Here is a 19,922-nt window from a genome sequence, read left to right on the forward strand (position 1 = left end):
GTCGCATACATGCTACATGTCAGTATTTATGTGAAATCATCACTCTTGGAGTCAACCTTAGAGGTTTTACCAGGGAGGCCAAAGAGTGAAAAAACATTATACTGACCATATAGGTTCAGATAAGAAATAATCAATAGTATAGTTTGATGAAGCTTGCATTTACTGATGTTGCTCTTGTTTTGTGGTTATATGGAACATCTATTTCTGAGCAGAGTTTTGCTGAAGTATTTAACATGCAATTTGCAAGCTTCTTGGTGAATATGTTAAGACAGTTTCTTCTGTATTTATGTGTGTGTTTCCTTTTTTCAAAAGCAAGCACTCAAAAGATAAAGTCTTGGGTCATCTGAAAGATGTTGCACGTCAGAGTAGTTAATGCTGCATATATAAGGACAAAGTTGTCTCTCTGTTGCAGTGTTTACTACATCTATTTGTTTGAGGCTTTTTTTTTTTACTTATATTGAAGCAGATTCCTGCTATAAAATGTACTTGTAGTTTCACTTCTGTTTAACTATGCTGTTATTGTTTATCCCATGTTATTCAAATAATGCAAATAATTTTTTTGGCCATGTGACATCTCAAGAATTGGCAGACAGAGCAGTGGAAGAAAAATGCAACTGTCCAATTTATTTCTGCAGAGCCCTTAGCATTTCGTATAAAAAAGAAGAAAAAAATGGTAAATAAGAAATCATGTAGGTTATGTGAACAATCAAAATTTTTTTTCTCTAGCAGTAGTCAATAAACCACCAATACTGTTACGCAACGCCTGGCCTTATTAAGATGGTCAAAAAGGTATGTTTGATTTCTTGATGCATATGTCACTCATTTTAACGATGCTGTACATACATAATTTGACCAAACATGGTATCTAGTTAGATAAATAAAGAGGTAACTTTGAACAGAAGGCTTGTTCAGAACAAAATCGCAATTACTAGTAACAATAGTTTCCTGAAATCCTCATTGCTCTCTATAGATTTTTGGTCCATATTGGTGTGATTCTGACTGGTAACAAAAATCTTGGAGGATGGAGAAGGGAAGGAAGATTAGAGGTGAACCCCAGCCGTACTGGTTCTTTGTGCTTTTGGAAAATGCCAAATAATCTAGCCAGCAGGAGGGAATCCAGTGTGAAACTTGTACTTGATTAAATAATTCTGCCTTCATCTTACTTTCTGTTACTGTTCAGTTGAGGCTTTTCATTTAACTTACGTTTGGGGATTTTTGATACTGTTGTCAGCTCTAATGAAATGTTATCAGTTGTAATAAAGTCCTATTTAAGTATACTAAACTCTTTGATAAACACTTACGTTAGAAATCTAATCTTAAGAAATATCTTATTAGGAAGAATTTAATTCCTCTTTAAAACTTTATTATTTTTAAAAATATATATAAAAACGTGAATATGTGCTACTAGTGATGTTTTTCTTAGTTGTATGAACTGATTTATTCTTGAATCTTGTTTGTGATTTAAGTTGAAAGGTGTGTTTTTTCTTTTATCTGGTATATCTGAAACTCAAATGAGCTACTTTCCATCTACAACGTGTATATCAATACGCAACACACATAAAGAGCTCATATGAAAGCCTTTTTTTTTTTTCCTTGTAGTAATATAAGGTCTGTTGGAAGTCTTCAGCAGAGTCATGAATAATATTTATTTTAGCCTTTTAACAGGAGCTTGCTTTCAAAAGACTAAATCCTTTAGTTTCAGTTTTCCTTTATTCCATTCTGCGAAAACATAGTCTGGGTTTTCATTTAGGCTCACTGGAGTGATTTTAGGTTTTTCTTTGTTATAGCAACTGTAGCTTACATGCTAAGTAGTAAAGTACCACTAAAAAAAGGTTTAGAAAGATGTATTTAAACCTACAGCCCTTCTTTGGGCTGTTCAGAACTTGACAGAAGTTAATATTGAAGGTTAAGGTAATAACAATGTGTGTAAGTTTAGTAAGATGTTTTAAAACTTCCTGTTAGAAAAAAATGTCTTAAGGGTAACAGAAAAATGCCACGGATGGAAGATTTTCTAGTTCTTGGTTGTCATCTTATGAAGATGAAACATGAGATGTTACATAGAGAGTCAGGTTTTACTAGGGTCTGTGTACTATTTCCAGTCTCTTCTTCACAGGCTGGCGTGACAGAATGTACTCCTTGTACTCCAGTACAACCTTGCAATAAAGAAACAGATGAAACACAGATAGATCTTAAACTGTTGGAACATACTGTGTTTCAACTGTAGACAAAGCTGCATGGAAAGATCTGAGAGTTGTACGGTGTTTTCCAGAATGGTTTTCTGACTACTATGTGGGAAGAGGAGATAAAAGTATTCAAGCTGGGAATAGAAGGTGGTGAGACTCAATAACAAACAGAAATTCTTAAAAGGTTGCCTCTGCTTTTCTGTGCTTTAGTTACCCTTTTATGTACCCTTTCAGACTGAAATTATTTTTCTGATGGTAATTTACAACTTAATTCATCAGTCTTTCATGAGAGACAGGACCACACTGGTGAATCTAGCAGTGTTGTTCAATGCTCCTGAGAGCCATTAAATTGTTGACAAGAGCAGAGCTGCAGAATGGGAAAGTAAATGATACAAAGACGTGTGACACTGGACTTGTGTTCTGTACTGTGTTAAAGGGTCCTCTTAATAAGTTTCAGGGGAAAGGGGTGGATTATGGCTGCCTATGGAAGGCTAGGTATGGGAAGTGGCTTTCTTTTAAAACTTTAAGACAGCATAGACAGTAGTCTACAAGGCTGTACCTTTGTGCAGTAGCACTGTTATGGTCAGCCTCAGTTATACATTTACCTGTAAGATGCATGGAAATTTATGACACCCAAAAAAATTATGCTATTTGAAGCCCATCTCAAATTCTCATGAAGGCTCGGTATAAATGTATCTCGGGCAGTTGGGAACTTAATCTGGCAAGGATTTTTAAGATTCTTGTATTTTTATAATTAATTATTTGTATTGGTGTCCCTTTTAAGATATGCATTTATTGCAACCGAAATATCTTTGAGTTGGGAATTAGTTCAGGGAGTCATCTGTTTACTCACATTTCTAACATCCCGTGGTCGTCTTTATTTTTTTTTTTGTCCCTTAAGCCTAAAATGCATATGTTTGCAACTCTTGGTTTTTCAAGATAGTCTTGAAAGAGTAGTCGTCTTTACAGATTCAAAGGGTTTGCTTTATTTCATCTCTTTTGACTGCTTTATTGTGCCTGCTCTTCTCAAGACATATGGTGTATATACTGCAAGTGCTTTAAAGCAAGTTTTTCATGTTTCTTGCTCTTCAGAGCTTCTAATACAGACTTTGTCACAGTTGGTTTCTTAAATATATTGTTCTCCTGTATACAGCGGTAAGCTATACTAATTCACTTTATTGAGTAGTTCACTCACAACCAGGAGTTTGTCTTTTGTTGTATGTCTTGATTGAAAGTCTTCTGTTGGCACTAAGTAAGATGGTCTCTGTTAGAATCATATAATATAGGAGAGAAAAAATGAATGTACATGCTTACTAACTGTAAGTTTGCAGACTGTTTTTCTGTGCGAACAGTTCTTGGTTAGGACTGCTTTAGCAGTTCTTTCAAAGGAATTATTCTCTTGGTAAAACTTTTAACTCAGCTTTCTATTTAATACAGCAACTTTGATACCTTTTTTTCGCATTTAATTCTGTCCACTGACAGAATGGAGACATAGCATGGACATATGTCTCCAAAGTCTTTTGGCTCCTAGTAAATACAAGATTATATGATGTAAAGAACTGTATCTGTAAGATTTGTAAATATATAACAGATGAGCAAAAAGCACCGTCAAAATAAGCATAGAATTATCCTTTGTTTCAAATTAACTTCCAGCTAAGGAGAATTAACCTTTCTTCTGGAAGTGCCAACACAGAATTTGAGTACAGTTGTTTAAATCAAGGTTTCTTCCTTTCAGATTTAAATTAGAATTGATGGTTTTGTTCATTTTGGTATAAATCATTCCACTTTAACTAAAGATGTGAGCTTATTTTTCTGAACCCTGAAAGTCAGATTGGTAAATTCCTTGTTGCTCAAGGGAAATGGATTGAGAAATGTCTTTGTAGATATTCTCCTGCTGTAGCTCTGGGCCTTGAGGGGGGAGCGCACACATTAGATATATCTTGTAACTAGAGCAGAATGGCTGAAAGCCAGTTAGTCAGATGGAGATGTGTATTGTTTTTTCTTCCTTGCCTCACTCCCTCTGCAAACGTGGTCAGCTTCTGATCACGATTGGGATGTTCTTTCTTTTGATAGTGCCTACAGCTGAAAGGGGGGGGTGTGTGTGCATTGGAAATGTATTTTAGTCTTAGGGTAGTGCTCAAATAACACATTAATAGTCTCCCATCTACCTGTGCAGATTCAGGTGATGCTTCTCTTTACTGTAGGTGTATATATATGGATTTTATGCACGTATCAATAATAATGTATTCTGAAGTCCTCATTACGATGATATACGTAAAATAATAATATTGTTATTATGAGGTAGTCTTTAGAGGAACGGTGAAAAAGAGAAGCTTAATGATTGTCAGGGATAAAACTGTTATTTTCTCCAGTCACACTAAAAGCTTTCTGTAGCTTGATGGAAACTAAGGGCTTGTGGCATCAGCTTTTAGTTGAAAATCTCTGGCCTTTTTTTATGTGCGACTAGAATTGACCTTCAGGATCCCCCTTGGCTCCTAGTGTTAATCCCTTTCTGGAAATGATGATGAAGTAATAGCTGTTAGAGCCTAACAGAGAATTTATAATAAAAAAAAACAAATTAAACATCAACAATTATTAAAGTCACTTTAAATTTTGACCCTACATTTGAAGGCATTGTGTAAATGTAATAACATCTTGTCTGTGAATAACATGGAGGAATATAAAACATAGTGAGGTGCCTGTATGATACCTAGAATTAGAGGTAGACAGAGAGCGTACTGACAATATGTTGGTTTATTCTTCTAAAATATGTTAACCAGGTTATGGTTAAAAGAATTTAAAATGTGTCATTCCGAGCTATTTGTAACTGTTTAAGTTCTGTGGGAGTCACTTTTACAGAAAACATGTGGTTATATACTGTAAAAGATGGGGTTTGTATTTTCTTTATGCATCAATCTTTTGTGCTATGTTTCAAAGCAAACAGGAACAGACTGAGGTTTGCTTTTGATACAACACAGCATTTAAAACTCCAGTATAATGTGCAAAGGGTATGTATTATTGAAAGACTTTAGCATGGGGTTTTTTTTGTTTTCAGTGTAAAGTTGCATTAGGACAATATTTTTTATCGTGCTGTTAGAGATCAAAGTATGACTGTAGTAAATAATCCTCTTTGGCAAACATATCTAAATATATAGTGCTAGCTTGCATACTGTGCTCCTTACTTCAACAGAAAGCAAGAATTGATTGTGGGCTGTCTGCCAGTAGGACAACGGTTTGTCTCTCCATGTGGGGAGACCATCTTTTGTTGGTACAAAATGGGATTATGCCACTGCCAGGAGTCAGCTCCACTTTTGCCATTATACGCTAGGAGTCAGTGACAGCTCCTTAATTATTGCTTTTGTCTGTAAAAAATTATCCTGTGTGGAGAATGTGTCCTTTCTTGAAATCATTCAGTAATGATCCTGTGACTTTTATAGTGTCTACTCCATGTTTACCGCCAAGACAAGCAAAGGTGATGTCTTTGTGTGTAAGGTTGCCAAATCTTTGTATCCATTTTATATATATATATACATATATGTATATACGCATGCACATGCAAGCATCTAAACTGGCATGTTGAGAACGGAAATTAAATTATTCTTCAACTGTTGTAGGCCTTGCATGGCTGATGTGGTTGTGCTAGCATCCTCAACAAAATATTCTTAGAAGTGCAACCAACTAAGCACAGGTAACAGACTACTGAAAATACATATATTAGTATATAGTTTCCTTTGAGATGATGCTAATTCCATATCAGTTTTTTTTCTTCTCAGATATGGTGCAATAAATGCATGGAATCAGTAGAAATAATTTTCTAGGGAATAATTATATAAAATTTAGTGTAAATAAGGGCATTTAATATCAAGCAATGAATTTGTTTTAAGGTAACAGTCTGTTAATATTTTTATAGAGTAGGATAACATAGAAATGTAAATAGACTTTAGAGTTCAAGCCAAGTTTACCAATCTGCATCAATATCTAATGCAAGATATTTTGTCTAGCCAAGATCACCCAGTGAGCCTTAGGCACCTTTTAAAAAGTATGTCTAGCTTTCAGAGTACTTTGGATGCACAAATGTTAAGAAAAGGCACTTAGGTAAATCAATACATATTTTACCTTTTCGCTGAAACAGTGTTGTTTAACTGCTGGTTTGAGATAACTATAAGGTGGAAGAGCTCAGTTGGCTGTCTCATGAACTGTTCTTAATGAGCATTATGTTATTTTCCCCTCTTGTTTTTCCAGGCTGTTCAATTAACCCCTAGACGATGGCTGAACTTGCAGGAATACCAAAGCAAAAAAATAATGGCAGACCATGGGGTTACAGTTCAGAGATTCTTCGTGGCCGATTCTGCAAATGATGCCCTGCAGGCTGCTCAGAGACTAAGTAAGTTGACTGATAATGAGAGTCATCTGCTTCACCAGATAGCAATCTGGAAAATAAATTGCTTTCTAATAGGTTATACATAATCTTCAAATTGAGCCTTATTGAAAAGGTTTGGTATATTATCCAGGCCATAAATATATGCTTAATTTCATATTTGAACAACAATTTGTAACAGCAACATATAAAACTTAGTTTCTAAATTTTTTGTATGCAGCATGTGACATGAAGTCTTTAATTAACATTTTTCATATAATTTTGAATAATTCAAAATTCAGAGTAACGTCATGAATGGTTGCTGAGGAAATTTTTTTGTTGCTGTATACCTGATGTAACTTAAGGAACTGAAGTAAATGAACCTGTGTAAAAAGCTGGTTTAAAAACCCCCAAACCTCTATTAAAAAAGCAAAGGAGAAAAAAAAAAATAATTGTGGACTTTCCATTTTAAAAGATATTCTGGACACAGTCCACTTTTGCTGACCCTGCTTTGAGCTGGTGGGTTGGACTAGACAATCTCCAAAGGTCCTTGCAACCTCAACTGTTCTATGATTCTACGAAGGAATAAAATATGTATGAGAGAATTATGCACGTGTATATTTGTTCACATGTATGTTTGTCCATATGGAGAGAAAAGAAAGGTGAGTTGTTACCTATCATCAGTCACTAAAGGGCTTGACAGTGGCTGGGAGAGAAGACCATGCTTCTGGAACTTCATTTTGGTTCTCTTGACAACACCCTGATTTTAGCGTGGTGAACATAAGATGATATTGTGGGTCAGAAATTAATAGTTGGAATACCTTTTCTCTCAAAACAAAATGCGTTTTAGTACATTTGTCACCCATTTCTAACTCTGAAAGACGTTTTCTACTTTTTAGAGTTAATAGTACTTTGCATAGTTTTCCTCTTTTCATTTAGCTTTTGTTAATATTAATATATCACACATCAAAATGCCAGAGGCCAGACTTTGTTGTAGTGTAATTATGCAGTAACAGGAAGTTTTTTTGTTTTATGCTTTACATAATGCACAAACCACTTAGTTAAATGCATTTTAGATTTGCACACTGGAAAGTAAATTAACACAACTTATATCAAAGATCTCATCAGACCTCAAGTAGCTGAATAGCATTAGCATAATGGCTTGCTAAATCTCTGTAACTTTCTTCAGGTGATGTATTTTTCAGTAATCAGAACCTTCTTATGGCAGCCAGTACATTTGATAATATATTTGAAACAAAAACATTAAATGCAACTGTTATGGTCATTTGTCAGTGCAAAATGAAAAATGCTGATGCAAAGCAAAGGTCATAAAATTGGAGGGTTTTCTCTTGTCTGGATGTCTGAGAAATTCAGGAAATGCTAACTGAAGCTGTGGCAGGTATTTAACAAATCTTACAGCACTTAAACTGTCCTCTTCATGATTGAACTCATAAATGGATCGGTCTATCCAATAACTATTACTATTCTCGATCTCTATAACTATTTGGAGAAATAAATTACTCCATTAAAGGCAGTGAACCTCTTCTGTTTTATGATGCCAGATTTATTTTAAATAACTTCTGTAGCTTGCTTGCTTTGCAAATCATGGAAATATTGGCCTAGTAAAAAAAAAAAAAGAAAAAGAAAAGGTTGAAATTTCAATAATCAAAAGTAAAATCTCATACAAAAAATTATATGCTAATGAAACTTTATCACATAAATTGTATGTATTTTAACTGGGTTGGCTTGTTAACACTTCAAAAATAAGTTGTTACCTTTTCATTTTAATGTAATTGCATTCAACCAGGGTGCATTACTGGGCATTAAAGAATTGTGGTTTATAGTCTGGAAGCTATTTTATGTTGAAATGATTGACACTCCATTGATCCATTAAATAATTAACAACATCCTCATAGTTATTCTGGTAGCGTGCTGTCGTTGTACTTCTAACATGCACTTTGAAAAATAAGTATCAAGAACAGCAAGTTGTTGTTCCAAGATTTCATCAGATTTATCTTCTTTATGATCCTTCAGACTAGTAGTATCTCTGTCACTCAGGTTTATCTGCACAATTTGATATGACCTGCCATGTTCTGAATATACAACCACACAAAGTAAAAAGTTTCAATCAAAACGAAAAGCTTAATCCTACCGGAGGCACAAAAAATTCCAAAATAAAATAACATATTGGAGGTGGCTTTGGGATATTCTTGTTAGACAGGCATTCTGCAGTAAAAAATGGTGAAAGGAGAGGTCAGTCACCCTTGCCAAGTCCTGCTCAAAAATCTGCTAGTTTAGACACTGTATACCACATTGCAGTTGTCTTTAACTTTTGCTTCTGTGAACAAGAAAAGATATGTGCTAACATATTTTGAAGATAAAAATAGAACAAAGTTATCAAAACTTGAAGGGCAAAGGTTCAGTATTTTTCTTGTAAAAGGACATTCTTTCTATAGGCATGTTATCTTGAATACAGGAGAAACAGTAGTTTTTCTTGAATCTTAACAGCATTGCATCACTCACATGGGTCTGTGTGTGTGATGAAGGGGTACAGGTAAGGAGATTGAAATTCCTGACACGGAAGTCTTTGTGAAGTCACGTATTCACAAATTAATTTCACAGTTTCATCAAATACTACATGCTTGACAGAGCTGTCTGTACTGCTGCAGTGGCTGTGGTCACCAATTTTGCTGTTGTTGGTTTTCCTGTTAATGCAATGGAAAGAGATGGGATTAGATAATTTTTGCTGCTGTCTTCACTTGTCAGGAAGGTGTTAATGCCTGTGTTCTTGAAAGGGTTTGCCTTTATCAAGTATCAGCAGTTTTGTTATAGTTTGCTCATTTTCTCTGTTGCTCTCTCTATTTTTATTAATATGTACACTGAATACGCTGAATGTTAATTTTCTCAAAGATTTTCAAAACTTACCAACAGCACAAAAGGCAGTCTACAAGGAATTTTTAATGGAATTAAAGGATTGGGGTTTTTTCTCCTAAGATAAGAATGGCAGATGTGGAGAAAATTAAAAAGTCACTAATGTTGACTTCAAAAGAAGTTGTACACAATAAGGAATACAGAATTAGGCCCCAAGGAATTCATTGCCTTCTACGTGCTAAGCAATTTTCAGGTGTAAGTCTTACAGAGAAGGCAGTATTTACAGCATACCAAGAAATGCAGTCAAACACGGTTTTCTGTTTCATGTTAAAATTCCTGGGTTTTCAAGAGAGGGAAGAAAAAGCCGTTGTGTTGTTTTGCTACAACAGTGTGACATTGCTTGATCTGCCATCTGAAGAAACACAACCTGTAAACAAGTTTTACTGTTCTAGTGCAGCTATTTAACAGAACAAAGTGAAATATTTGGGAGCTGTGTTTTTGTCGGAAATAAAAGATCATCTGGTTGTTCCTGCATTAACTCACAACTCTTCTGATCTGATTCTCATTTAATGCGGTGGTATGTTAATGTGGGCTTGTTTAGCCAGAGAAGGCATTTCCTTTCTTGCTATTTTTTTCCCCCACCTCATACCGTAGTACTGATAGAAGGAAAAAATCCTTGTATATGCATACATATACCCACGCTATCAGGGTGTGCACATTTTCATTGCTTGTATCGGGCAGATGTGCCGTGTGTCATTTCAGGGTCCATCGTTTTCTCTAGCCTTCTCCACGAGAGGCCCTTGAGTCTGCTTCAGCTCAGGCACCGTTCTTTGTGTTCTGCCTGATGGAGAAGTTGTTAAGGGAACCATCATTTTAAACTAGTAGGTGGACAAAGCTGAGAGGGATTATAATTATGCCAAAGGGTGTTACTATGTACTGTCAATTGGCTCTTTGAATCAGTGGAGAACTTAGAGGTGGTGGAAAACGCTGACAATCCTAAATCAATGCTGGAAGCTTGGCATGCATTTCTTTTTCTGATTTTTAACAAAAGCAATAGAGTGCTGCCTGTTGCCACTTAGAGTGTTTCATTACATTTAGGAATCAGTCAGGTGCAGTGTTCACACTCTATCACAGAGAAATGCAATTGAATTGAGTGCAAGGCTTTTTATTCACTCTTCTTTTAAAAATGTATAACAAAATATAGTCTCTGCGTGTCCTATTTCTATTGCCTTATGCATGAGAGAACTCATAAAATTTGGCTTTGGACGGAAGGCATGCTTTTTGTATCAGGCTGGAGAGGTAAACATGTATTTTATAAAGAACAGAAGAGGTTTATTGAAGCCTCTTTCCATGAGGTCATTTACCTGTCACCTATTATTCACCATTTTTCAGAATATTGTAAGAGTTCTCAGACATGTGATCAGCAGTCTCCTTCCTATCTCAGCCTGCTGGGCTTTTTTCCCTTGGCTATGTTTCATTTAGATGAAAGGCTGCATCTTCAGATGCTGTCATAGATCCCTTATCTGAAAGTTCATCTTTCCAGTACAAGTTGGGAACACCACCTGAACATAATTTAAGTTTAGAAGGGATCAAAAATTGATCTTTACCTTGGTAATGTCGTTTTTGTATAGATTATGAAGAAATTGTTGGTGATAATGCTGTCTGCGTTTAAGCTAAGCTTTTATGTTAGGAAAAATGAAAAAGATCCTTGAACCTGGCATTTCTGATGATATTAGAAATGTGAATTTAGGTTCTTTTTTGTTATACCAGGAAGAGCTTTCTATGAGTGTCCTGTACAGACCAGCCCTCTGTTGTTCAAGCTGTATTTAAGTAGCTAATTTACTCCTCGATCTTTGAGTTTGTTGACTGATCTTTTTTTACTGTCATCATGTACTTTGCTTACATGATTTAATTGCCTTGCTTCTCTCCATCAGGGTAAGTAGGAGAGGAATTGCTTCCTTCAGCATTTCTGTGATTTCCGTATTTCTTGCCATTGTATGGTTCACTGTGTGGTAATATTTTTTCACCTGTGCGTAATGAGTTATTTCTCAAAAACCCCTATGTACTTAGTCGTTACAACTAATTATTTTTTAGACCACTTAGGTTACGCTTCTCTGCATATGTTGAAAAATCACACGTTGCAGAATAGTGTTTGATGGAGCTGTACGCAAAGAATTGCTTGCTGCTAAGGAACAGCTCTCCCATAAGTCCTCTTACTTTCTCTTAACAGCTTTTATTAAAGTTCCTTATACTTAAATTATGGCTTTCTGAAACTATCCTTTCAGGCAAAATAATGTTATAAGTTATTGACTAATATGATTCTATTCTCAAACGGGTACGTATTTAGAAAACAGTCTTTTAAATTTAATAGAGAACTAGTGGTAGTGGAGCTGCCTTTGAGCATTTTTGAGCATTACTGAGCGTGAGTTTCTCCTTGCAGTTTTAGCAGGTTTTCAGTTCATGGATTTTGCCTTCTCCAAGTGGTGAAATCTTAAGACTAGAGCCTATCTGCATTCTGCTGCAACTACTCAATTACAGGAAGGACCCGCTAATGCTCTGTTACTCCCAGGCTTCATAGGCACCTCCTGAATGCATCCATTTGAAAGCGCCACAAAATTTGCCGTTGTCTGTGGTTTTAGTCTCCTCCTGTCCCTTGTTCGTTTCCTGTTGCTTTTAGAGCCTTTCCTCATTGTATCCATTTTCTCTTGTTTCTTCCCAATGCCGTCTTCTACCTTGTAAGTTCTGATTGAGAAAAGCCGCTTCCATTTTTGTGCTAGTCAGTTATATCCTGCCCTACTCACAACAATTATGTAGCTGTTCTGTCCTGCTAAAAGCCACTGTATCTTTGTATGTGTACTTTTGTGCTTGTTCAAGTGCTTTGCTGAGACCACTATTTACTTAACAATAGCGGCCATAGAAATTAATGTTTCTGTGTATGATCAGAAAACAATCATTGCTAACTGTTCAAATAATATTTTTCCTAGATTTGTCCACTTTGAAATGGTTTGATTTTGTGAAAAAAATATCCAAATTGTTGTGCCAAAAATTTTAAAAATCTCACTCATGTCTGCAAATGATGAAAACAATAGAGGAAAAGTTATGAAGGGAATGCCTTGTTTGTTACAGTTATTTAAAGTAATTTTTTGTTAAAACCTTAGTAATCAATATGTCAGTGGTCCAATTTATTTACCCTATCTACTAAATGAAAAAGTCAGTCATGGAAAAATCAGAGGAGTTAAGAAAGATGTTAAAGGGTTATGTTTACTGAAACCTGCTTTACTAGCGATTTTGTTAGAAAGTTGTGGCAAATTTGCTCCGATACAGCTACAGTGCAAAGCTGGAGTATAGTACCTATTTGATAGGTACTACAGGTCTCCTGATGGACCTTCTTCATTTGCTCTCTCATTGCTTTTAAGTGCTTTAACTTAATCTGTCTTGGAAGCCAGACCACACTGAGGCACAATTAAGGTGGAATTAGGGTTTGCATTTGAGGATTTCATATACAATGGGTGTTTGTACTGCTGTGTGGCAGGACCTTTCTCCCTGGACATGAGCCCTAAAATCGTACCATTTTCTCCTCTTTGTGTACGTGTTCTGTTTGGTTCATTTTGAATCTTGTAATTCCTGCTTGTTCTCCTTCTCCCTCGCTTCCCTACTGCCTCTGTGATTTGTGGTAAGAAACTTTATTTCACCAAGGCTGCTGAAAATTGGCAAAATTTTAAGCGCAGCAGTACTTAAGCAGTGCATTATCCTGGTAACCCTGCAAGGGGTCTCTCGCTTAGCTTTACTGCGTGCCTTATTCCCCCTCTTCAGCTTAGCAACATTTTTCCACGTAAGCCCTTGGCACCTGTGTGAAAAATGGGCAGCTGTCTAAAAACACACGCATTTATTGGTAATGGCCACATGTGTTGCGTTCTGCATGCCAGAAAAACAGGCAGAAAAACTTCCAGCCTCCCTAACTGTGATTTTGAGGTTTATTCTTTTTGAAACAATTAATAAAAGATTTTGTCAGAGCTTGCCACTGGGTATTGTGTTGTTTCAAGTTGAACCTTTTTGCTTCAAGTGAAATTACAAATGTTCGCTTTTGAAATATTTTAGAGATGGAAATTTTTCAAAAGACCCTCTATTTCATGAGGAATTACAGAAATAGTTAATTTCAAATGCATTGTTATGAAAGATAAAACTGTTTTGTTTTTCTTGTCTGTTCCCTTTGTTAGAAAATTACATGCTGAGTGTGAGTCAGTAAATGCAAGCTTGAGACTGCTTACAATAGTTGGGTATTTTATAACCATTCTTCGTCACCAAATGTCTTCATATTCAATAGATTTATAGTAATATGAGTAATGGCTAGGGGGGTAACAAATCAAAATCTCATTTCAGATGTTTGACACTAATGTTGTGGTGACTTATTGTTCTGTGTGTTGGATTTCTGATCAAATTACCAAAATAGCTACTTGGAAGTAACAACACAAAGTAAAAAATACTCTAGAAATGGGGTGCTGAATTTTATGTTTAATATGTGCCATAGAAAGTGGTCATTTACAAATTTCAGTTGTGTTAAATATATTAGGGGATTTTTGTTTATAAAAGAAGGCAGTGACAGAAACCGTAGCTCTTGATTCAGGAATTTTAACAGTTGGTAAAAAATGCGTAATTTCACAAGGAAGGTACAAGATGACTGCTGGTATTTATTCCAAACTTGTCACACCATATTTTATAGGTCTTCAAGGTAGTTTTGCAGCTGCAAAACAATAACCAGATGTATAATTGAGAAGCAGCTGCATGAAATTTTCATTTTTTTATGCATAAAATCAGAACCATTAGACACACTTTACGTATAAGGTATGAAACACTAAACAGTGTTGTTTTCTCTGCAGTACTAGCAGCTGCGTAAGGGAAAGAAATCACACCTTCTACACTCTCTGGATGCTCATCTGCTTCTAAATATTTGGGGAGCGATTACTGAAACAGAATTTCTTTCTTTCCTGTTTTTTGTTTCTCCTTGTTTGTTCCTCTGGCTTGCATTGGAATGTATGTGATAAAGCATTTGCTTTGGTTTTAATTTGTAAACCCGGCTTGTAAAAATCCATCTGTGACACTAAATAGTTTTTTGGGGTTTTTTGGGGGTTTTTCACCTGTATTCCTGTATTTATTGCTGCTGGTTTTATCTGAATGCCACAGTGTGTACCTTTCTGGGAATGTCCATTCCTGATGGAAGATAAATGAATTGTGCTGTCTTTTTAGGGTTCTGCCATCACTGACTGCATGCATTTCAAAGGAAAAACTGTATCCAAATATTTTGTTTCATATAAAATACAGCACTGTTGAAAGAAATAGCAGCTTATTTGAACAATCATTTAGTTGGCACTTGTATTTTCCAAACTATATAGGACAAGGTATAAAATAAGGGTTATTGCCCAGAGGCCATGTGTCACTTCCACTTGAGAATTCTTCTCTTATTTCCTGCGAAGCCTGATTTATGTATTTATTTAAAAGAAATCTGTGTGCTGATAGTTACCATAGCTTAGTGCATTTTTCATAACAACTCCTGCAAATATTGTGGGTTTAACTTGTGACAAAAAGGATCAGCTTCCCAGCTGGCAGTCTGTAGTTTTTCCTTCCTGAGCCTCATTACTATGGCTGTATTGGTGGTGTGAACTTCGCGGTGACTGTGATCACAAGAATTGTACATCTTTGCTTTACATGGTATAAACCGTCAGCAAAAGAAGTATTTTAGGTAATAATTTTGAAATGGTGTTTATTAGTTAGAAACTTGAAATGAGATGACAAAGCTTCTGAGATTGATGGATCTGCACTATGTAGGGCTGCATCGTCATCGTGATCAGTCTCAGTATATAATCTCTTGTGTCAAGGTGTCAAATGCATAATTGATGCTTATGCCTGTAAAATGTGGGGTGTGGGGTTCTTAAACTTTTTCATGGAAGTACTAGTAGCAAAATCATGTTGAATTGAGTTAGTATAAAATCTAAGAGTGGAATGATGGCAATCTAGATATAAGGGTAGTTAATTAGCCCTTTTTTGTAATATCTGTTAGGTATTTACTAGCAAAATTATTTCAGGTGGTTGGTAGTTTGGTAGTAATTTCTTGAAAGAAATATATAATCTGTTCCCTCCTCCATACCATGAACATTTTTATCCTTGAAAGTGATTTTATTTGAGGTTTCAACTTCATCTGCAAAGGGGGGAAATATGACATTAGCTCTGGTTACTCCCTCGTCGCTCCTAGATGTATGGAGACAAACTTGCATTTTGTGGTCAGGCCTCAGGTAATTCACATGGAAAAGAACAGGAGGAACTGGGCTAGATTTAGAGACTAAAACTGGGAAACTAAAACAGTGAAGTTCTGAGTAGTGATAAGTTCCTGCAAATTAATAGTTAATCTTATGCTGAAAAAGCAGCTCTTACTCAGATGCTTTTCTTCAGCTGAACTCTGAATTATTGCTCTGTCTTTTATGATTTCTTTTGTTGAGTGTTTAAAACAACAGTTCTGGTTGTTGCCCTGCTTTGATACTGTCATAATTTCCCTGATCTCCACTAGTGTCCCCCAGGTGATGCAGGGTACAGCAGGAAGGTACTATTGTTAGCTAACCACTTTCTGTGTATAATTCAATTGAGGAAGTTGCATTATTTTTTCTAATCTGTCAATTGTTTCCGTCAAATTTGTTATACCTTTTGTCTTTATGGAATAGGTGGTGGTTTAGGATGGGCTGTGATTGACGTGTACGGGTATTGGCTTGTACATTTGCTCTAAAAGCACGTGGTTTTGAACCAAACCAGAAATCTTCACTCACAGCTGGCCTTTCAACTTGTATAAAGCTCAGAGAGCACACAGCATACAGCCTCCATACCGTGACTCCCTTCCCCTCTTTTCCTCCCTCCACCTCCTCCATTCTATGAAGTAATCTTAACTGGTATTTTGCAAAGGTTAGTATAACTTGCGAGAGCTTGTTTTATCTTTAAAGATGGTAGCAATTTACAAGCTGATATTCTGAATACATGAGCAGTTGGGGAGTATGATCATAAGAGGCTATGATTATTATTTTTTTGGGTAGATAATCTCTACCTAGAATGGTAGAGCAGTTTTTGAAGCTGAGGATGTTCTGACATTTCGTTAATCTGCTACTTCATATTTGAGAAAGTGCTGTGAATTTAAAATATGTTTATCTACATTTCTTCAAATATTTGCAGTTTTAAGAAAAGTAAAATATTTCAACACACTTATGAATATGAAACGTGTCTTTGTAACCCTGCTGGATTCAATTGGGAGATATTATCTGACTTCCTGCATGCCAGTATATTTAAAATGAGAGACTAACCCTTGAGAATGTCATCACAAAAAACATTTGGGAAGAATCATGTTCAGGTTAGTTCCAGAAGTTAGCTATGCTCTTATTTTAAGTGATTTATTTATTTTTTTTTATTAAGAAAAATCTGCAGTTGACAGTTTTACCTATATGTGGTATATTCTGCCCTGTCCTACAGTTAAAGTTGGCTATTGTTTCTTGCGTCTTTGTGAAGGAGAACATTTTTCTTGCACCTCCCCTGGGCTTACTTCGACTGCTCACCTGAATAAGATAAATAGGGCCAAACTTCAGGCTATAAATCTTAAATATATTTATTGTTCTAAATGCTTAAGAACAGCCTCAGGATTTTTGCAGAAAGTGGAAGGAAAGGCAGCCATGAGAAGTTTACTGTATTAATAGTTAACGATGTAAAGTCACTGGGAAGATTCACCACTGCTGCACTGCACTTCCCTCTACTCCCTGCCAAGTCTTATCCCTCTATTCCTCCAGTTATTCATCTGTGTGTTCTAGTAGTAGTTGTCCTAGTGTGTATGAGTGCTGTGCTCCACTGAAGATTGTCATAATGACCCTGACACTGTGTCAGCATGTCCAAAACCCCATCTTGTTCTCGTTACCACAGATAAATCTTTTACACAGGTTTTTGTTTGAGCTCATTAATGTTCAGTGTGGTTGATTTCCCGTTTCTTATCTTCGGTGTAATACAGCTTTTGTTTTGGATGTGTTGGAGTAAAAGTGGAACAAGAGACAGTTGAGGCTGATTACTGCAAATTTAACTATCTTAGAAAAAACTATTCTTATAAAACTTCTCCCCCTACAAATACAGGCTTATGTCTCATGCCGTTAGGTAATCTGCCATTTAAATATGGTGATTAATGTGTGCTATAAATAACTTGCTTATTTTTATCTCTTGAGTGACATTCCTATTTGAAGTGCATATGCAGATAGTATTTATTTAGCTTCTTATAGATCAAAGAAACATCTAAGTTAGATGCTTAAAAATGCTTTTGTACGGAAAAGTTATTTTACAATTTTAAGGTGAAAAATTTTCATGTATTTTCATGTTTTATGTAGTTGGTTTCCAAATGAGAGTCCTGTGTCTTTGCAGTCTATTCAGCTTTGTGTCTGTTTTAACAATTTTAATGTTATGAGTTCTGATTTATGGCTGTTTTTTACACTGAGTTTTTGACATTTAGTACCTTAGAAATAGCGATATGTACGTGCTTCCATAGGCTGTGGTAAGCATTCCTTCAGAAAACTCTAGGCCAATGAGGAAATTAAATAAACTAGTCAACTTAAATACTAGAGAGATTTTTAAAGGCTAAAGTGCAGAGGTAATTTAATAGGAGTTGCATGTCACCAAAGACGTCTATACAATGTGATACTTGTCAGTCGCTCAGAAAGGAATACAATTAGTGCAGTTAACAGCAGGTAGGGCAACGTTAATTATATGCTTTCTTGTCTCTCTCTGGATTGTTGTAGCTGTTTAGATCCCTCTTATTTTGCATCTTATTAGGTATATTATACCACAAGAGACTTTTGGAGAGTTAACTGTGACTATTATTTACACAGATGTAATTTATACTGCTTCAGCTGTAAGTCCTGAAGTTGACCTCAGTGTGAGAAAGGGGGAATGGAAGAGATGGGAGAAGCATGAACAAAACATCACACAAAAATGTTGCCTTTTAAAGAAAAATTGCCCTATTCTATACCTGACACTTCAATAAGATCTAGAACTATGTTCTGCAGCCTAGAGAAAAGGAATAATCTGCTGAAGCATTATTTTCAGCAGTTACCTCTTCTAATTTGTAAAGCAGGCAGACATGATTAAGTGACTGCACAGGAGATGAGAAGTGGGTTTTCCAATGTGGTAAAGCAACTTGCTGACCTTAACTTAATGAAATATTCATCAGTTCTCAACAGTTGTTGGGATGTCAGAGAGAGCATCTCTTCTTGAGGATTCATAGGAGGGGCCAGTGGGATGGTGCTTAGGTCACATATTTGTCATTTAAACAACAGACTAGCTGAACCTACAAACTCTGAGCTGGACCATGGTTATAAAGCTGGGGTACAGATATGATCATCTGAAAAGTTCAACACAGATTGGATTCACAGTCCTGCCCATCTGAAGCCGAGAGGCCGCTGAACAGCACTCTGCATAAACAATGTAAACATTTGGGATGTACTGTCTCACCTATTATGTTAGTCCCTTTATAGGTTCAAAACACCGAAATCAGCTGTACGTTCTCTTTCTTTGCAAACACAGTTATTCCGATTTTACATTTTTACCCAGAAAAATCCCTTTTATATGTCAGTAATTGAGAAAGCTCCAAATTCCGCAGTTTGATACGACTGCTCACTCATTGTGATTCTTAGAGTGTGCAATTTCATTGAAATATGTAGAATTCAAGTTCCAAGCGTAATGCCTACCTGCAAAATCCCTCTCATTGCTCCTCTTGTAGTAAGCCTAAGTGAAACAGCTTTGCTGATTTCAACATCGTATTGAGATGCATCTTTTCCTGTAAATGCTGACTGCCAAACCAAAGGCTAATGCCTCTCTGTTCCTTTTAGATTCATTTTTCTAGGCTTACTTAATATTATAAAACCTGAAAAACAAGTCTAACTATAATGTAGATAGTTACATCTTTGCTGCTAAGGTAGTGATTGGAGCTTGAGATATAAATGCTAAGCTGTTAGAACTGGTGAGTAGGATGTTTGTATTCCCTCAAAGGACTAGGAAGGCTGTGCACCAGACGGGCTATTGTATGAGGAAGGCATGTAGGCTTCTAAATAACCAGTTCAGCACCACTAATAATGGAGACTTGTGTCACATGCCTACTGTATGTAAGTGTGTATAATGCTGTCTTATCTTTTAACCAACTAAAAACTGCCTTATCGGATACTAGAATTTGGTTGTCTTATGTGTCCTCCCTCCTCCTTGCAAGTTCTCAAAAGGTAATTGTATATCTTAAGGAGAGTCACGGTTTGTGTTCCTTGGATTTAAACTTAACAGTGGTCGGCCTCGCTACAGACTGTTTGGTTGTAATTAGACAGAATCTGGTATGCTATCCAGCAAAGTGTTCTGAACAAAATCCTATGTGACAAATCGAATGCAGAATTGATTCAAATGAAATGCTTGGGCAAAGCAGTGTAAGCCTTTCTAAGTTCACAGAAAAAGAGAATTAGAAA

General features: G+C 36.0%; 1 protein-coding gene across 1 annotated transcript in view; it reads left to right on the forward strand.

The window, feature by feature from the left end:
- The window catches only part of SUCLG2 (succinate-CoA ligase GDP-forming subunit beta), a 131,686-nt gene that overhangs the window by 20,318 nt on the left and 91,446 nt on the right, over positions 1 to 19,922 (forward strand). Inside the window, exon 2 of the mRNA XM_055804447.1 lies at positions 6,426 to 6,567. Within this exon, the coding sequence (XP_055660422.1) occupies positions 6,426 to 6,567 (142 nt within the window). The remainder of the gene's footprint in view (positions 1 to 6,425; positions 6,568 to 19,922) is intronic.

Source organism: Falco peregrinus, chromosome 5 (assembly GCF_023634155.1).
Source record: "Falco peregrinus isolate bFalPer1 chromosome 5, bFalPer1.pri, whole genome shotgun sequence".
Classification (NCBI taxonomy): domain Eukaryota; kingdom Metazoa; phylum Chordata; class Aves; order Falconiformes; family Falconidae; genus Falco; species Falco peregrinus.